The sequence below is a fragment of the Ceraceosorus guamensis genome (genome assembly GCF_003144195.1).
Source record: "Ceraceosorus guamensis strain MCA 4658 unplaced genomic scaffold IE81scaffold_1, whole genome shotgun sequence".
Taxonomy (NCBI): Eukaryota; Fungi; Basidiomycota; class Exobasidiomycetes; order Ceraceosorales; family Ceraceosoraceae; genus Ceraceosorus; species Ceraceosorus guamensis.
This window is the reverse complement of record NW_020289996.1, coordinates 61,648-80,223: the sequence shown is the minus strand read 5'-3', so window position 1 is coordinate 80,223 and position 18,576 is coordinate 61,648. Positions and strand designations below refer to the sequence as shown.

The following is an 18,576-nucleotide window of genomic DNA, read 5'->3' as shown; positions in this document are numbered from 1 at the left end:
GCTAGGGAAGCAATTCGTGATTATTCTCCGGCCGTCCTGCTGACCGCCGGGCGCGTGCGTGTGCGTGTGCGCTTACATGCATGCATGCATGCATGGCACGGGTCCAATTTTGGTCGGCCCGGCATCACGTTCCGTCATTCGTCATTCTCGGCGGGGGCGGGGGCGGGGACGGGCACAGGATCTGCTTAATTGCTGCGATCCCAAAAGATTCTTGATTCACGTGATTCTTGATTCGTCACAACTCACCACTTATCACGTGGCAAGTCACGAGTTTGGCCGGCTGGCTGGCTGGCTGGGCGCACTCAAGACTCAAGACTTCAAGACTTTCTTGTTCAAAACTCTCACCATACAACAAACTCTTGGCCGAGGGCAGGCAGGCTGGGTGGGCCTCACACACGCAAAAAAAGGAAGAAGCAAGAGCCAATCAAGCTTGAATGAAGCACATGATCCCAATCGATGCAGCACGAGATTGCGGGCGGGCGAGGCAAAACCTCAAAACGATTCGATGCGCAAGCAAAGGGAGCATGGCATGCAAGTGAACGACCTCAGCAAGTTGCACCCAGCTGCACACTGACTCTCCAAGTGCACTGCACAGCCGGCGGGCGGAGGGGGGACTACTAAGCCGCGCCTCTCTTTCTCTTTCTCAGCGCTCTCGCCTTGCCAATAGCTCCTCCTACCCAACTTTTGCCATCCTTGGAAGCGCCGCTCAAAGGTGCGCCATTCGCACTCTCCCTCGTCGTCGAATCTTTGCCGTCGGCGGCGGCGGCGGCGGCGGGCCTATCAGCAGCAGCACCAGCAGCAGCGCCGCCGACGAAATTCTTGCGCGTGCTCTGATTAAAGCGTGGCGAGCGCTTGCCCTTCTCCTCCGTCTTTCCACGCCGCGCTGCCGAAAAGTCTGCTCGGCTAGGCCCTGCTCCTCCTCCTGCTCCCCCTCCCCTGCCTCTTTCCCTGCTCGACGCGCCCCGTCTGTCCGAGCTGAAAGTGTCGCGCTCATCGTCCGTTGAGCGTTCCTATGCCGCGAAAAGCAGCTCAGCAACGTCAGCTTGCGTCCAGTCAAAGAAGAGGAGAAGCAAAACCCTTGCGCTATTCCCCCGATCCCGCTGCCCGTCTCACCTTTCTCTTTCTGTCTCCGTCCTTTTGCTTGGCAGATTCGTTCCTCTCCCTCCTCTTCTTTGTCACCGCGCTATTCTCCACCGCAAATTCGGCCAAGATCAAGCCTCCTCTTTCCGCTTTAGCCCTCTTCGCATCTTTCAGCTCTTCCATCCTCTGCCTGATTCGTTTGATTCGCGTTTCCCTCTCCGTCTTCGTCGCGTCGCTTTTGTCCGCATCCTTCTCTCCAGTCTTGTTCAGCAGCTTGACAAGATCTTCCAGCTCGCCGACCAGCCATTCGTGAAGCAGCTGGGAGACCTTGGTAGCATTGATCCACCTCACAGCCTTGAGCGCATCGACCAGGCTCCTCATCTCCACAAACCCATACCCTCGACTTCTCCCCTTGCCAGTGATGGGATCCAATCTATCCATCTGTCGAATCACCTTGGTCTGAACCACCGCCGTCAATCTCTCCCCTCTCCGTGTCTGGATCTTGCCGTCCGCTCCGACAATCGCAGCGCTCAGCGTCTTGTCTTCCTTTTCATCCCTTGTCAGATCCGGCCTCTTGCCCTCCTTGACTTCCTGATCAAACGATCTCACAGCGTGCAGCGCCAATCTTTTGAGCGTCCGATCAGAGACGTAGAGCGGAAGCTGTCTGACGCTCAGTCTCGTCTTGCTGATGTAGAGCGCCGGATTCGCTCCTAGCTGAGCTTTCCTTATGCCGAAGTTGTTCAACCTCTTTTCCCTCTCTGATTCGCTCATCAGCCTGCTCAGCTCGCTGTTTGGAAAGGGTACGCCTTCTCTCATCAGGTGCGTGTTCCTCTTGTCGCTCCTCTCCCTAGCCGCTCTAGCGCTCGCTTCCAAACTGCTAGCTTCCTCCCTCGCCACAGCCGACACGACGGAAAGCACTCTTCCATGCAGGCTAAGCGAGGCGGTAAGAGGTGCCGAAGCGTCCGCAGTCAGCACCGAAGGAGCCGAGAAGGGATTTTTGGCGCCCGCAGCTTGAGGTGCGCGCACTTGTTGACCTGTGCCGGACTCCGTCTCGACCAGCTGAGCACGTCGAAGCGCGGCATCCGCGGATTCCGTCTGCCAAAAGCAGACAAAGGCTGTTCCTCGACTGCGTTGCGTCGCCTTGTCCATGACGATGCGCGCGTATCTCAATGGTCCAAAGTGTCGGAAAAGATCCTTCAGCTCATCCTCTGTCGCTTGATAGGGCAGATTGCGAAGAAAGAGGGTGCATCCCTGATCGGGCGTGGGCAAGGTCGGTTTCCCAGCTGCCTCGCCTTCTGCATGTTCCAAATCTTCCTCTTCTTCGCCCTGCGACGAGTTCGGGTCGCTTTCGTCATCCTCTTCATCCAAGGGAATAGGCTCCAGATCAGTGTCTCCCTCATCGGTCTCCTCCTCGCCATCCTTTTCGCTTTCACCATCCTGCTCATTTTCCGCATCCGTCTCCACGTCCGTTTCTTCCGCTCTAGCTTCCCACTCGGATCTCTCGAGCGCCCAATCCACCGCCACCACTCTCTCCGCCTGAGCTTCTGCGCTAGTCTGTTCCAATGCAGCCTTCGCAGCTTCTCTCTCCCTCTTGCCCGTAGCAGCCTTCAGCTGCGCCTTCTCGGCAAGGCCGCGCTGGAGCGACTTGCCATTGATGCCAGACAGAGCCTTTTCCGCATCGCGTCGATGCACCATCCAGACGAAACCGAATCCGCGTCCTCTTATCTTTTTTGGCACCTCAGCAGCTTCGTCCTTTTCGCTATCCACCTCCATCTTTGAGTCTGCCTCTCCCTCGTCGCCCGCGGCAATCTTGGGCTCGGCGGCCAATTGAGGCAAATCGATGCCATAGACGGGCCCAAAAGCGGCAAACGTAGCTCTGAGATCCTCCGCTCTGATATCAAAGGGCAAGTTCCTGAGGATTAATCTGCTCTCTTTGCCCACATGGCCCATCTTTTCTTGAAAGGTCAACGCTCGACCGACCGCCTTTGCTTCGATTCGAGCAGCGTTCAACAGCCTATCCATCAGAGCTTGTCGCTTCAGCTTCGTTTCTGGCTTCATGTGCGCTTCCAATCGAGCAGCCGCTTCTGCCTTCTTTTTGAGCACGACTGAAAGAGGTGCACCCTTGAAGACGTGCGAGTCCAGCTTCTCCACTGCCAGAGCGGCATGATTGGGAGTTGCAAAGATGGCATGCGCAACATCTGCCGAGGCTTGCACCTCGTTATTTCCGCCTGTCTGCGCGCTCAACGCCAGAGGATCAACGGCTGGGTAGATGACCCTTTCCACGGGTCCGATCTTTCGGCATCGCTTGTACAGCGTCTTGTCGCTGCATGTGCTGTCGCACGCCGACAGACCGCTGATGATGACTGTGCGCGTAGCGTCCGCCTCGGAAGCCAAAGTAGCGCCATTTTCTGCTGACACTTTGCGTTTCTTGCTCGCTGGTCGTTCGGAAGTCTGATCCGTCGCATCTTGCGCAGCAGCGACAGCTGCTCCATCCGTCTTCCCATCTTCGACGACAGCAGCAGCAGAGCTCTTCTTTCCCATCTTCCTCTCTTTGAGCGTAGGTTTCTCATCCGCCCAAACGATTTCAATCTTCCTCGACTTGCTGCCTTTACCACCATCCAACGTCTTGCCCTGCATCTCTTCCAGCGCCCTTTGCGCATCCTTGGCATCCGCAAAAGTGACGTACCCAACACCTTTGGAAGAACCTTTTTGCTTATCCGTCACCACAAATGCCCTTCGGAGAGGTCCGACATCGCTGAAGAAAGTCGATAGGTCTGTAGAGGTGGCGCTGAAAGGAAGACGAGAGACGAAGAGCGTGGCGCGTGCTCGCGTTGCCGAAGCTTGATGAGATGCGCTCGCGGGAATTGAAGAAGCTGCTTCTAGAGCGCTCACTTCCGCTGCTGCAGCGGCCATCGATGCGCTCGTGCTGGCATCGCCAGCGGACTCGTCAAAGTAGCGCTTGCCCGGCATCGTTGCTGGTGTCTAGCGTCGGCAGATGCGCTGCTCTTGTCGAGAGCGATGCCGCCGTGTGAGGACGAGCGCTTGAAATGCCTGCTGTAGAGCTTGTTCTGACTCGCGCACCCGCGAGTCACAGTCAGAGTGTTCGCGTAGACGTGGAAGGATGGCAGGACCCCAATCACGAATACGAATCGAGCGTGTGAATCACGAATGTGCGTGCCTTGCCGTGGGCCCAAAAAGTCACAAACGAGTTGCACATATATGCGCTCAAAAAACTCTAGATTTCGAGCTCCGCCATGAACTGACGTCTCTATCGTACGAGTGATGTGAGGTCAAGGGAAATATCACGTGCAAGCACGCAATTTGGAAGGTTTGTCACGCACGCATATCAAGTCAATGAGTAAATCAGTCAGTTCCTTGCCTGTCTGCATGCATGCAGCCTGCTAACAGCATCCCCAGCCAGCCTTGCAGCAGCAGAACGTCTGAGCGGACATGTACACAGAGCGATCAGCCGAGGAGACCATTGGTAACGGCAGATGCTTGGCCACGCAAGCAAACTCACTGCGACTGCTGCTGGTGCATGCGATCGATGATGGATTATGCTTCTAGCTGATGCACAGGATGGGTGTGTGTGGCGTTTGCTTGAAGACGCAATTCGAGTCAAAAGTCGCAATTCTTCGTTCACATTGTGATTGCGATGGCAGCGACTATTAATTGCGATCACACAGCAAGCATCCACAATCTTCTTCATCAATATTGCCACCACGATAAACAACCACCACCACTGCTTAGACCCCCACCGTCATCCCACTTCCACTTTCACGCAATCAGCAACGCCAACAACCCTCCGACTCGTTGCCCAACATGACCGGAACTCTTCGTCTTGGATCCACAGTGCCCGACTTTGCCGCCTCCACCAACAAGGGCGACTTTCAGTTCCACGACTACATTAACGGATCTTGGGCCATTCGTGAGTTAAGCGCTTTTGCTCCCCATTGCCAGCTCAAGCGTATCGTTGCATTGCGCTCGCATCAAGCTTCACAAAAAGTTCATCTCTTACTCTTCCCCCTTTTCCGGTGCTTGCTTCCTCACAACAGTGTTCAGCCACCCCGATGACTTTACTCCAGTGGTGCGTGGCACCTTTGTCCACCAAATGCATCTCTTGATCCGTCCTCATCCGCCGTTCATTTGACCGCATCCTTGATATCGCAGTGCACCACTGAGCTCGGAGAGGCTGCGCGCCAGCAGGGAGAGTTCGACAAGCGTGGAGTGAAGCTGATTGGTGAGTGTTTGATCTTACGAGAGGACAAAGAGGTAGGGCGAGACGGCAAGTGCAGCCACGCAGGCAGTCGAGCCTCAGCTAGGATTGCAAACGAATGCCGTTTGCTCTCCCCCCCCCCGCCCGCGCGCCGCCTTTTCCACCTCTTGTGCATGTCGTCTCTCCACTTCCGCATGATTTCACGTGACTCGATCTCAGCTGACGCCGATTCTTCGCACGCACTATAGGTCTCTCCGCCAACGACATTGACTCGCACGACCGTTGGATCAAGGACATTACAGATGTCAGCAAGGCCAATGTGACTTTTCCCATCATTGGTGACAAGGATCGCAAGATCGCAACCACTTTTGATATGCTGGACCAGCTGGACGAGACGAACAAGGATGTCAAGGGCTTGCCATTGACTGTCAGGAGCGTATTCGTCATCAACCCCAACAAGCAGATTGTCACCATTGTGAGTATGGTCCCTGCTCGCGCAACGCGCTCCACCTCTTTTTTCTTTCGCGTCACACACCACCATCCTGCTCTCTTCGCTCAACTGCTTCTCCTTTTACCCCTCCCCCTCGTCCTGCCCGCCTCGTTCGGCAGATCACCTACCCCGCTTCTGTCGGCCGCAACTTTGACGAGATTCTGCGCGTCATTGACAGTCTTCAGCTGTCCGCTAGCTTGCAAGGCAAGGTCACCACGCCCGTCAATTGGCGCAAGGGAGATGACGTCATCATTGCACCTCCCGTCAAGGATGAGGAGGCCAAGCAGCTCTTTGGAAACTTTAGAGCTGAAAAGCCTTACCTCAGGTTCACCCCTGACCCCAGCAAGAAGTAAGCGAGCGAGCGAGCGAGCGCTAGGCGCAATACCGACGCACGACGGAAAAAGTGGGGGACCACTTCCTTTACTCGTTGGAGATCAAGAAGAGAAGAGCAAAACACATTTCTGATTTGGAATGAAGGTTATCATATCGTGTATCTCAAATGTGCTGCTCGTTGGTGAGCATGATGAACGCGGCATTGGCTTCGTGAACAAGGCGCTGCACGTATGTACTGTCTGTGCCCAAGCACGTGGAAGTGGGGTCTCGGAGAGGATTCGACGAGCAGGTCAAAAACTTTCTTGCACGTCATCAGCCCTCCCCCCGTCGCTCGCTTCTTTTTCTCCCATCAACATTCTCCCCGTGCTGCCTCCTCCTGCTGCCCCTCTTCTCCATCCTCGTCCGCATCGAACAGCTTTCTCCTCTCTTCTGCTCGCCTCATGCTTCCGGCCGTATGCCTGGTCGACGCGCGGGTCTCGACGCTGCCCAAAGTGTTCCACATGTCCATCACCGAGTTGGTGAGGGATGCGAGCGTGATGGAGTTGGCAGGTCTTGGTCGGACATTCGATTTGAAAGAGAGATGATCCAACTCTGCCTCTTCTGCTGCTGCGTCTCCGACCTCGGCGCGACTGTGACTGAGGCGACTCTGATCGCCAAGGGTGGAGCGCGAAGCAGAAACGTCGGGATAAGCGTAATGCCTGAGCTCACGTGACCTTGACCGCGACGCCGGTAGAGCAGAGGCTGAAGGTCCCGAAAGGCTCTTGAAATGCTCTTGCTTGCCTTTCAAAGAATTTGTAAAGAAAGCTTCGATGATTTGCAGCACGTCGAGAAGCTGTACGGATGAGCATGGGGATGGATCACGAGCGGATCAGACGCAGCAAGCAAAGTGCGTCAGGGCAGGCCTCTGGAAGTGCGGAGTCTTGCCTATTGGCGCAATCGCTGAATAGCGAGCTCCTAGACTCACATTGGCCGACTTTGGCAAAGCTACACGTATCCGCTCTGCTGCATTCCTGTCTTTTGAGACGTGCAAGACCTGCTCGCATCTCTTTTGAGCGCAACGCAGCAGCAAGATGTTTGACAAAGCTCATATCAGCCACAAAGGGCACCAATCGGCCTCGTGTGAGATCCTTTGCACGCCTTTGGTCCTCACCAGGGAAAGTTGTCTAGAACGTGCCTGCGCCCATCGCTCGAGTCGCTCCTGCACTTCGACGGTGAAGGGCAGATGCGAAGCTTGGTGTGCGAGGGCCAACAACATAGCTTCCTGCACCTGATCTACAAAAGGGAAGTGGGCAAAGATGCAGTAGTGTGAGCGAATGAAGCAAAACGGCCATGAAGCTAGTCTATCACCCGTTTCGGATGACTGACCAAGGTCGGCATGTTCAAGCAGCCCAACCAATGCCTCGCAAGCCTGATGGTCCGTCGAGGCGTGCGCGACGGACAGTGAGGCACACATGAATGTCCCGCTTGCAAAAGAGGACAGTTGTGTATCGGCAATGGTGACCTCAATGAGGCGAGCTGATATGCCTCTGCGATCATCCGCGGTTCGGCCTATCAAGGCCTTGCAGACAGCTTCTGCCAGCTCGTGATGTGGGCGCATGAGAGTTGACAGGGATTCTGAAGCTGCTTGTAAACATCGCAGTGTCTCAAGTGTGGTTGCAACAAAGGCGTCGCAATCGTTCGCGCTTGCGTCTGAACGACTGGTGGATAGAATGACAGAAGACACTTCGACACTTCGCAGGGTCAGAAGCTTGGCAGTCGGCGCATCCGTCGCAGTCTTCAAGGCTTCCAGTATGCCATTTTGATGTTGTGTCAGTATGGTGGTATCAATCTGGTGTAGGAGACGGAGCGTCTAGAAGTGGCAGGCAGCATCGTTAGTCCAGCTCACAATCTTGCTTGAGCTTCCTCAAAATCCTCGCCACTCACGAGTCGCCTGATCGTTTCATCCGAATCGCACAAGCCGCTCAGCAAAGCTTTCCATTCCTCTTCTCCCTGTACCAGAGGACTGTCGCCTCCGTCTTGCCACTTCAAAGGTAGCAAGGCTTCCAAACTCCTGAAGGCCAGAGCTCGCAAGTTGGGTGTTCTGGATCGAAGATGGGAGCTGATGGTGCTGCCAAGTGCGTTCCAGAGCTGCGCCTCGGTCTCTGAGCTTGGTCCAGGTCTGTATGCCGCTCCCAAAGTCTGCGCAGCGGCAAGTAGAAGTGCGAGCGCAGATCCACCTTTCGATTCGGCAGAGGTGGCTGCGATTGGGAGTGTGGTCGCGCAGATTGATCGTCGAACATCATCCGAAAGTTTTCGCTCGCAGCACAACTCCAAGCTTTCTAGCACTGCTATACTCAAGGCGAGCGATATCGCGTATCCGTGCCGTTGCAGACAGCTCAATAGGAGCGCTGCGGCCTCGTCCACCTCGATAGACCTTTCCAGCAGCATTGCCTTCACTCCCTTGACTGCGGCTCTTCGCACGGACAAGAGCGCATGAGACGCCAATCTGTCTCGTCGGAAAATTGACGGGCTCGCAATCAAATCGTCTTCGCCCGAGCGGGAAAGTCCACCTGATGAGTGCGCTGGCAGCGCTTGCTTGATCAGCGCCCACAGTGCCCTTTTCTGGCCTTCGTCCGCATCCGCAGCCAGCGCGATCAGCGCATTGATCGCCTTGGCCCGTTCCTTCTGATCCTTGTTGCTAGTGTCTGCAATAGCTAGCAATGGGCCCCAAAGAGATGTGACGGCACTGGGCCCACGTATCGTCCGGGCGCATATAGAGGCCAGAACAGCGTTTCTTCGCGCCGTCAAGAGTGAGGCTCTAGGTGTGTGGGCGCTGGAGCTGGTGCTGGGGGCAGCGCGCTGACGTCCTTTACCTTTGGGTCCGACTATAGTCGCGCGAGCTGTGTTGAGCAGCAACAGTACTTGGTCCGGCACTGTCTCTTCTTGAGTCTGCAGGATAGACCCCGAAGGGGCAGACTGTCCGAGTGAGCGCTGCAGCAGCGACGCTGGTCGCAGTACATGGTCGAGTATTGCATGCGCGATGACCGTCTCCCGCACGCTCGAGTCGGATGCAGACAGCTGCAAAGCGGGAAACAAGAGCCAATCGATGGGCGAAGTAGCGCTCAGTAGATCTGGTCTGAGCTGTGCAATGTGCAACACGTCGAGAAGCTGGGCGGGCAGATCTAACTGCGCATACAGGCAGCAAAAGGTGAGCCACAGTCCTGGAAAGCAGCACTTTCCAGTGTGAACTGCAGCGATTCTGACTCACGAAGCTTGCCGCCCACGTGCTGGAAGAGCGTTGTGATGTTGCTGCTCGAGCGTCGAGCAAAGCGTGCAGGATAATGTCCTCTGCTTCTGCTTCGTTCTTTGCCGTTTCAAGCGCCTTAATAAAGGCAAAGTGGACCCGAGGAGCGCCCGATTCGAGCAAGGTGACGTCTTCCATGCCCGTCACTCGTGACTAATGATGCGGACTCGCGCGTAGGCTGCAAGAAATTGGTGTGGGACAAATGATTCATAATTGTCCAAAGGGGCTGCGGTCGTCAGAGATGAGACGCAGATAGGTGAAGGTGTTTGGGGACCGGATTTCATGACACCTTCACGCAGGTCTTGGCTGTGGAGTTCATCAACTTTGCACAGAACGGACGGTCACGTGCTCGCACTTGGCCGGCTGCAGCGCGTTCTGTGTCAATTTACGCGTCGAACAAATGGACGCGTCTTGACGCGTCTGCGTCCCTGGTCCTTCCCTTCTCCAGCGCCCCCTGCATGGTCAGCGCAAACGGGGTGCTACCCGCAGACGGGGTGCGCTCCGACGCCTCTGCGAGGCAAAAGAACACTCACAACTCGAGCGTGCATCCCCTCCGCCTCACTGCCTTGCTTCGTCCCTCTACCATCTCGTCCTAGCATACCGACAGCGAGCCACCTGCCCGACAGCGCACCAATCTCGATACATCATGGACATGCCATCATCTTCCGGAGGGCCCTCCTCCCCTCTGGCCCGAGTCGGCGGTGCAGAGTCCCGTCAACTTTTCGACCCGCTTGCATTCGACGCTGGTCAGCAGAATGGCGGTGCTAATGCCAATGGCTTCTCGCTTGGTCGCGATGGTCGATCCGCCTCTTCTGCGTTTGCGGGCGACGATGACGCCATGTCTGCGATGAACAATGGCTCTGCTGCCCGACGCGTCAATGGCGAATCGTTGGACTATGAAGAGACGCCCGCTCCCAACAGGAACGCCAGACCGAATCTTAGGCAAGAGGATGACGCACCCCCCGTCACTGACGAGACTGGCGAGCGAGTGCGAGAAGGCTTTGCAGACTTTCTGGAAACGTGAGTGGTCGGCACATGCGCTCATGTGTCTGCGTCCACATCCCGCTCACCTCTGTTTCTTCCGCCACCTCGCACAGCTACGTCGACACCACTCTCGCCGACATCACTCCCATCAATGGTCAGCAGCCAGCGACCTACGTTGAGCAGCTCTTTGCCCTCAAGGACTACAACCGCACGACGCTCTTCGTGGACTTCACTCACGTGCTTAGACATGAAGAGGTTCTGGCCAAGGCCATCAGCGACCAATACTATCGGTGAGCTTTGACTTTGAAGGATTACTGATTGGCATTCGAATCTGACTTACCGGATTTGCGCGATCCACGCAGCTTCCTGCCGTACCTCAGGCGTGCGCTGCTCGATCTCGTCAGCGCATACATCCCGACATACTTGTACCTCAACTCTCACGCAGCTTCGACAGCCTCTTCCGGTCTTGTCCCCCGCGACTTCTCCATCTCATTCTACAATCTTCACTTGACCATGGGTATCCGAGACCTTCGCACAGACAAAGTCGGTCGTCTTTTGTCCATTTCTGGCACCGTCACTCGCACATCCGAAGTTCGACCCGAGCTACTCTACGGCGCGTTCACGTGTAGGAGCTGCAGAGCGCAGGTACGGGATGTCGAGCAGCAGTTCAAGTACACTGAGCCTCCACTTTGCAAGAGTCCAAACTGCGCCAACAGAAAGGACTGGCAGCTCGACGTCGACCAGAGCAGATTCACCGATTGGCAAAAAGTTCGCATTCAAGAGAATGCCAACGAGATTCCAACTGGCTCTATGCCCCGATCGTGAGTCGCTGTCAAGTACGCCTATCGCTCCCAAAGTGCAACGCTGACGTTCCCCTCTCCCTATGTAGCCTCGACGTCATACTGCGAGGAGAGATTGTCGAACGGGCCAAGGCCGGTGACAAGTGCACCTTCACTGGATCCTTCATCGTCGTGCCAGATGTATCTCAGCTAGGCGTTCCAGGTGTTAACGCGCAAATGCAGCGCGAGAGCCGAGGCAGAGCACAAGAAGGCGTCGCTAATCAGGGCATCACCGGTCTGAAGAGTCTCGGAGTGCGAGACCTGACGTACAAGACAGCCTTCCTCGCCTGCATGGTCCAGAGCGGCGAAGAGCGGAAGGGCGGAGACGTCCGCGAGGAGGGCGAAGAAGCCGATCCTGAAAGGCTGATGGACACGCTCACTAACGCTGAGCGCGACGAGCTCGAAGCTATGGTCACTGCCGACAACATTTATGGACGCCTCGTCCAGAGCATCGCGCCAACCGTCTATGGTGAGCTGAAAGCGGCACTGTCGCTTCGAGGTTGGAAGCTGACATAGCCAAATTGGTTTGTCGTAGGCCATGACATCGTCAAGAAAGGTATCCTTCTGCAGCTCATGGGTGGTGTGCACAAGCAGACGCAAGAAGGTATCCATCTGCGAGGTGATATCAATATCTGCATCGTCGGCGATCCTTCGACGAGCAAGTCCCAATTCCTCAAGTGAGTGAAGCTTGCGAGGCGTCCGCGTTTCGACTCCCTCGCTGACCCAATGACCATCCATAGATACGTATGCGGCTTCCTGCCTCGTGCTGTATACACGTCAGGCAAAGCGTCGTCTGCTGCTGGTTTGACAGCTGCTGTCGTCAAGGACGAAGAGACTGGAGAGTTCACAATTGAAGCGGGAGCTCTCATGCTCGCTGATAATGGGATCTGCGCCATTGACGAGTTCGACAAGATGGACGTGAGCGATCAAGTAGCCATTCACGAAGCCATGGAACAGCAGACAATTTCCATCGCCAAGGCCGGACTACAAGCGACTCTCAACGCTCGCACTTCGATTTTGGCCGCAGCTAATCCGGTCGGCGGACGCTATAACCGCAAGATGACACTGAGAGCAAATGTCGCAATGTCTGCGCCGATCATGAGTCGTTTCGATCTCTTCTTTGTTGTGCTGGACGAATGCAACGAGGCTACGGATCTCAACATTGCACAGCACATCATCAATGTACACCGCTTCCGTGACGCAGCAATCACTCCGGAATTCAGCACCGAGGCTATTCAGCGTTACATTCGTTTCGCCAGAACCTTTCAGCCAAAGCTGACGCCGGAAGCAAGCGACGTTCTAGTGGAGAAATACAGACAGCTGAGGCAGGACGATGCGGGAGCTGGTAAGAACTCTTACCGGATCACGGTCCGCCAGTTGGAGAGCATGATTCGACTTTCCGAAGCTATCGCCAGGGCGCACTGCAGGCAAGAGATCACACCCGCATTTGTCAGGGAAGCGTACGCCTTGCTCCGACAGTCCATCATCCATGTTGAGAAGGACGACGTGGACTTTGACGATGATTTGGAAGCCGATGAGGCGGGTGCTCCTGCGGCGGCTGGACAAACCAACACGGAAGCTACATCGAGCCTCAGCGGCCTTGGAGAGTCTATGGAGGTGGATGCTGATGGAGCCGCATCGACCGCAGCCGACAACACGCGGTCATCTACGGCGCCCGCACCCACCCAGAGGGTCAAGTTGAGAATCACGTTCGACAAGTACAACGAGATGTTGAATCTTTTGGTATTGCGCGTTGCTGAGGTCGAGTCGATCCCTGGATCTGATGGAGCAAAGAGATCAGAAGTGATCGAATGGTACTTGGAACAGCGGGAGAGCGAGATCGAGACGGTGGAGCAGCTGAATGAGGAGAGGACGCTGGTGACCAAGGTGCTGGCTCGTCTGGTTAGGGACCAATACTTGCTGGAAATCAGAGGACCGCAGCCTGGAGACGATGACGAGGAGAGCTTGCCCGCGCAAGCTGACGGCTCGGCCAGCACGGCAACTCAGGAAGATCCTCTGCTCCTCACACACCCTCGAATCGACATTGAGAGCTTGGAAAACTCCATTGCGTAGGAGGGGCCGTCGGACAGTTCTTCTCTTCACCACTTGCCTTCCCACCTTGCTCCAGCGCTACAGATCTGTATGTATCCTGCTTGCCTCTTTCGCGTGTCATGAGCCTCGCCAAAACGAATTGAGATGCGTTGAAGTGAATATACTGCATCGATTGCATCTTAGCTCCTCGACCATTTGAGGTGCTAGCGTATCATGCTTCACATCACCGATGCGAGTTCGATTCACAACCAATTGTTGAAGCTGTCGAGTGTTTGATCCGTGATTCTCAATTCTTGATTGAGACTAGGGCGTCGACGGTCGCAACCGCTCAGATACGTGCGCATTTACGCATCTACGCAAAGCTTGATCCGGCCGGAGGCGAATGACGGGGAATTTCAATCCGCAGAAGAGGCGCGCGGGGAAATTGTAGGTGAAGCTTTTTCAATGTTAATCGTGAATACAACTTTATTCAGGAATATCAATTTGTGTCATACAAGACAATCTTGAGTCACCCATTCAAAATTGAGAATCAAGTCAAAAGTGAAGGAGGCACACGACAAAGCTGGAAGCGCCGTGTGATGTTTTGTGAAGGCGCGGTCATGGTGCACAGCTGCCGATTTGATTCACATTCATTGATTCGAATTCGTAATTTACATTCCTTCAAAATCTGATTCACATTCAATTCTTCTTAGACATCGTCTTCTTGATCGGCAACGGGCCCTCGTACAGGTACATTCGTGATTCATTGAGAGCAAGGCTGCTGACACGAACTCAGACACTGCTTGGTCGTCGATACTCGCTCTTGTGTGAGCCTAGGCTTTGAGCATTCTCTCAGAGCCAGCTTCCAGGTCTCTGCTTCAAGATGGAGGCCGCAGCGCCGTCGTCGCCGCTCGCATCACCGGCAGCTCAACAGACTGCCGCGTTCATCCCCACAATGGATTCGCACGAGGAGGCAACGACGAGCAACAGCGCTGCCCCATCCACAGAAGCTGCTAACGGTGGCACGGCAGCACGCCCAACGTCAGCGGATGTTTCAAGTAGCGCAGGCTCAGCTTTGACGAGTGCAAGATTGCACGCTTACTCTCCATCGCAGGCGAGTAGACATGAAAAGGTCATACTGCTCGGTGTTGCGGCGAGGGATAGAAAGGCGAGAAGCAAGCCCATGAGCCAGATTCTGAATCGTATCATCAGCAACAAGGAAATCGCTTGCCAGATTGTAAACTTCGGTGACAAGGTGAGTGAACGGGCGAAGGGAACAGGGCAGAGTGTGCTAGTTCGACTTTCCACGCAGCTCAGCTTTGAGGCAGCGCTTCTTCGAAAGAGCGAATGTATGCGGTGATGAACGAAGATGAAGCCAATCACCTGCTCGAAGAGACAGCTGATCGCTAGCTTGTATGCGCTATCCTCCTTCTCCTCCTCTTCAGGTGTTGCTGGACGAGCCGCCCGAGTCATGGCCAGTGGTGGATGTACTCATCTCCTTCTTCTCGGATGGCTTTCCTCTGGACAAAGCGATAGCGTATGCCGATCTGCGCAAGCCAGTACTAGTCAATGATCTGCGGTTCCAGGCCGTGCTGTGGGATCGGCGCGCAGTGCTGGCCATACTGGACTCTGCAGGCGTTCCGACACCCAGACGTTTGGAGGCGGACAAGGACGGAGGACCAGTGTTGGACAAGAAGGTGTTGGAGGATGTCAAGAAGCGGCTCGGGCTCGAATTCAGAAAGAGACCAGTAAAAAATGCGCGCTTGAAGGAGAACGATGTGGACACGCTGATCGTGGGCGATCAAGAAATTAGTAAACCTTTCGTGGAGAAACCGGTCAGCGGCGAGGATCATAATGTGCACATCTACTTTCACTCCAGCAAAGGCGGTGGTGGCAGGAGGCTTTTCAGAAAGGTGAGTTCAGTAGCGCTGGAGAATTGTGGCCGCTGCATTTGCTGATTTGGCCCTTACGTGGCACCAGGTTGGCAACAAGTCTTCAGAGTACGATCCGAACCTCGTACAACCGCGCACAGACGGCTCGTACATCTACGAAGAGTTCATGGATGTGGACAACGCCGAGGACGTCAAAGGTTTGTGGCGAGATTCGTAACTCGGTGCGCATGCCTTCTGACACTTTCGCTTGCTCGCATACAGTGTACACAATTGGACCTTACTTTGTGCACGCCGAAACCAGAAAGTCGCCCGTGGTTGACGGCTTGGTGAAGCGCAATCCGGACGGCAAGGAGATCCGCTACATTACCAAACTTACAGAGGCTGAGGTCAAGATGGCAACCAACATCTCCAAGGCATTCAAGCAGAATATTTGCGGCTTTGATCTGCTTCGCGTGGGAGACAAGAGCTACGTCATCGATGTGAATGGCTGGAGCTTCGTCAAGGGCAACGACTTCTATTACGGTGAGCGTGTAAAGCCACTCAAGCCCCGCGTCGGATTTTTAGTGCTGACTTTGCTCCTTGCTTTCTGGCTCCGACTTCAAACAGACAAGGTAAGTCTTCGCGTGCCCCGCTTTTCCTCTTAGTACGCCTTCGACTGACTCAAATTGGGACCCTCACAGTGCGCCTCAATCCTAGCTAGCTTTTGCAAGATGAGCGCGCCCAGACGCTCCGCCAGCCTGGCAAGCAGCAGCTCGAGTGTAGGATCTGCAATCGACGGTCGTGAAGCGGAACAATCAAGCTGGACCTTGAAGAGCAGTGCGACCGTCTTTCGGCACGGTGATCGTACGCCCAAGCAGAAGCTCAAGCGGTCGTTCAAGCCCAAAGATGCCTGGGCCGCTCCCCTCCTGGCCCTCCTGCAAGGGCGCAAGGAAGAGATCATCCTCCGATCGAATCTGGACATGGTCTCCAAGGCTGCGACCGAAGCTATGCAGCTTCCTGGAGCCAAGAAACATGATCTGACCTTGGTCATCGGAGCGATAGAAAGAAAACAGGATTTGCCCGGCACCAAGGTGCAAATGAAGCCGAGCTTTGACACGGATGGCAATCTCGAGAAGATGCAGCTCATCATCAAGTGGGGTGGAGAGGTGAGTAGCTGCGCTCTCTCAAGTGCGGTACTATGCTAAATTTCGTGCTCTGGGCGCCCGGGCGTAGTTCTCGCATGCGGCTCGACATCAAGCACGGGACGTGAGTGCGACGTGGAAGTAGTTTGCGGCGCTCTGAACGACGCTCCAGACTGACCTTGTTCGGTACCGGCTCGTCAATCACCAGCTCGGCTCAAATTTGCGCCGCGATATGATAGTTCAGAACGCAAACGCGTTGAGAAACTGCACTATCTACACCAGTAGCGAGCGCAGGGTCACGGCTTCTGCAGAGACGTTTGCTTCTTACTTTTTGGATGAGCCAGAAGACCCGCAGAAGAACCCGTTACAGCTCGTGATTCGCAAAGGTGAGTCGTGAGAGAGGGGTCTGTGGCCTCTAGCGACAAGCGATGTGAGGATCTGAACTGTAAATTTCTGGCCTCCCTAGACCTCTTGGACGATTCTAACGCTTCGAAGACCGAAATGGACGTCGTCAAGAAGCAGTTGAAAGCAGTCCTCAAACCGGATGGCGCGCCAAGACCTTCAGACTGGCCCGAAGATGCGCCTTCACCGCCTGAGCTCTGCCAACAGATAGCACAGACACTCAGGAGTCTGCAAGCTACCATGCTGGAAAACTACGAAAAGATGGACGTGAACTCGATCAGCAGGAAATGGTGTACTGCAGAGTCGCCCGAGCTTTTTAGAGAGAGATGGGCCAAGCTTTTTGCGGACTACGAGGTGAGCCTGAGCCCGTACAGTAGACCCGAGACTGCCGCATGCTTTGATCTCAACAATTTGGTGCCATGCCTTTTAGGACGATCCCTACGATCCGTCGAGAGCCAGCGAGCTCTACGACATGCTCACTCATGACGGTGAGGCGAATATGCAGAATGTGCCGCTTTCTTTCTTGCCGCTGACACAGCAAGGGCTACCACGCACTCTGCGCGACTGTAGGTCTGCACAACAGGACATTCGTAGAGACCATCTTTGCCGCGCCCGACGTGCCTCAAGAGAAGCGATTGGACAGACTTCACGAGCTGTATCGACTGAGCTCCACATTGTTCTCATGGACTTGGTAAGTCGCGAGTCCATTCTGATTCCTCTTTGTGAAGGGGCGTTGCTGATTGCTCAAAAGCGACGTTTGATGCAGTCCGGCCGAATACGGCGTGACTTCAGAGCAAAAGGTGAGCTTTCGCCAAGTCTGGGCCTGAAGTGCCGCAGCTCAAGCTGATAGGTCTTTTTTCGATGCACCTAGGAATCAATCGGAGTCCTCACGTCGATGCCGCTGCTTATGCACATTATTGCTGATCTGAAGGCGGCGGAGAGCAAGCCTCTCTGCGCGCTCTACTTTACAAAGGTATGCGTGCTACGTGCGGATGCTGGAATGTTGGTTTCCAATTGGCTCCTTCCCCTCTAACGCAGATTTCTGATCCATCCCAGGAATCGCACATGCACACTCTTCTGAACCTGATCCTCGCTTCGGACTTGCCAATCTTGACCAACAAAAGACCACCTTTAGACTATCTTAGCTGCATTGCTTTCGAAGTGTACGAAAAGACGACGACCACGGGAACTGCAGCAAACAGCCCTCGGCCCAGCTCTGGCGATGGAAGCAGCAACAGTAATAGCAGCCACGGAGCTGCTCCAGCTGGCTCTAGCGGTAACAGCTCGGCGCCTATGACTCCTAATCCTAGCAACACGCCGCCGACGCCACCGGAGAGATCGCTGCTGATCAGTGTTTCTCCCGGTGCGCATTCGAGCGAACCTTTCTTCATCAAGCTGGACGCTAGACATTCTTTGAGCCCTCTGCCCCGGCAGCCTCTCACTAGGCACATGCCTCTAGACGAAGGCATCGCTGCGCTCAGCAATCACAAAGCTGTCGAAGCCAATCGGTGCGCATCACATCTTGACGTCGAATCTCTCACCAGTCTTGACGCATGACTGACCATTGACCTCTCTGTCTCATTTTCGCAAACGCAGCGGACAGGTTGAAGGAGAGACCGTCTTCTCCGGACTGCCTCATACCGAAAGAGGACTGCTTCATATCAAAAGAAGAGGTAGCGATGTGTCTAGCCGAGCCAGCGTGGCGGGATGATGTTCGTAGCGTATCCTTATATCTGGACCTGAAATGTCATGGGAATGGAAATCGACTTGCACCGTTGGTTTGGGTAGTCCTAGGAGCATCATACGCTACCCTTCGCTATTGATTTCAGATCCGCGCGCGCAAAATCGAAATGGAATCCATCGGCTGAAACATTCAAGGGTGAATTCGCAGTCAGCGACGTCGAG

At 55.0% G+C, this 18,576-nt stretch overlaps 5 protein-coding genes across 5 annotated transcripts; 3 read left to right on the top strand and 2 right to left on the bottom strand.

Annotated features, from left to right (window-relative positions):
• Positions 1-400: 400 nt before the first annotated feature.
• On the bottom strand, positions 401-4,254 carry IE81DRAFT_319108 (hypothetical protein). The gene is made up of 2 exons (XM_025512623.1): positions 1,114-4,254; positions 401-1,010 (listed from the first exon to the last, which is right to left on the bottom strand). The coding sequence occupies exons 1-2, from the start codon at positions 4,048-4,050 to the stop codon at positions 618-620; spliced, it is 3,330 nt and encodes a 1,109-aa protein (XP_025373392.1). The 5' UTR covers positions 4,051-4,254; the 3' UTR covers positions 401-617.
• A 481-nt stretch (positions 4,255-4,735) lies between these two features.
• On the top strand, positions 4,736-6,244 carry IE81DRAFT_699 (putative thioredoxin peroxidase). Its single transcript, XM_025517552.1, has 5 exons — positions 4,736-5,008; positions 5,136-5,167; positions 5,251-5,320; positions 5,545-5,771; positions 5,906-6,244. The coding sequence occupies exons 1-5, from the start codon at positions 4,903-4,905 to the stop codon at positions 6,137-6,139; spliced, it is 669 nt and encodes a 222-aa protein (XP_025373391.1). The 5' UTR covers positions 4,736-4,902; the 3' UTR covers positions 6,140-6,244.
• A 115-nt stretch (positions 6,245-6,359) lies between these two features.
• Positions 6,360-9,659, bottom strand: IE81DRAFT_731 (hypothetical protein). The gene is made up of 5 exons (XM_025517580.1): positions 9,367-9,659; positions 8,043-9,284; positions 7,485-7,968; positions 7,270-7,391; positions 6,360-6,951 (listed from the first exon to the last, which is right to left on the bottom strand). Exons 1-5 carry the CDS (start codon positions 9,538-9,540, stop codon positions 6,469-6,471), a joined length of 2,505 nt encoding a protein of 834 aa, XP_025373390.1. The 5' UTR covers positions 9,541-9,659; the 3' UTR covers positions 6,360-6,468.
• A 286-nt stretch (positions 9,660-9,945) lies between these two features.
• On the top strand, positions 9,946-13,429 carry IE81DRAFT_296083 (MCM-domain-containing protein). Its single transcript, XM_025512129.1, has 6 exons — positions 9,946-10,422; positions 10,500-10,676; positions 10,749-11,207; positions 11,276-11,694; positions 11,761-11,902; positions 11,966-13,429. The coding sequence occupies exons 1-6, from the start codon at positions 10,049-10,051 to the stop codon at positions 13,296-13,298; spliced, it is 2,904 nt and encodes a 967-aa protein (XP_025373389.1). The 5' UTR covers positions 9,946-10,048; the 3' UTR covers positions 13,299-13,429.
• A 513-nt stretch (positions 13,430-13,942) lies between these two features.
• Positions 13,943-18,537, top strand: IE81DRAFT_637 (putative VIP1-actin cytoskeleton organization and biogenesis-related protein). The gene is made up of 15 exons (XM_025517496.1): positions 13,943-14,511; positions 14,702-15,169; positions 15,237-15,345; positions 15,410-15,670; positions 15,755-15,759; positions 15,829-16,293; positions 16,361-16,393; positions 16,478-16,655; positions 16,736-17,025; positions 17,102-17,159; positions 17,242-17,362; positions 17,438-17,471; positions 17,543-17,644; positions 17,728-18,179; positions 18,268-18,537. The coding sequence occupies exons 1-15, from the start codon at positions 14,140-14,142 to the stop codon at positions 18,380-18,382; spliced, it is 3,063 nt and encodes a 1,020-aa protein (XP_025373388.1). The 5' UTR covers positions 13,943-14,139; the 3' UTR covers positions 18,383-18,537.
• Positions 18,538-18,576: the final 39 nt, after the last annotated feature.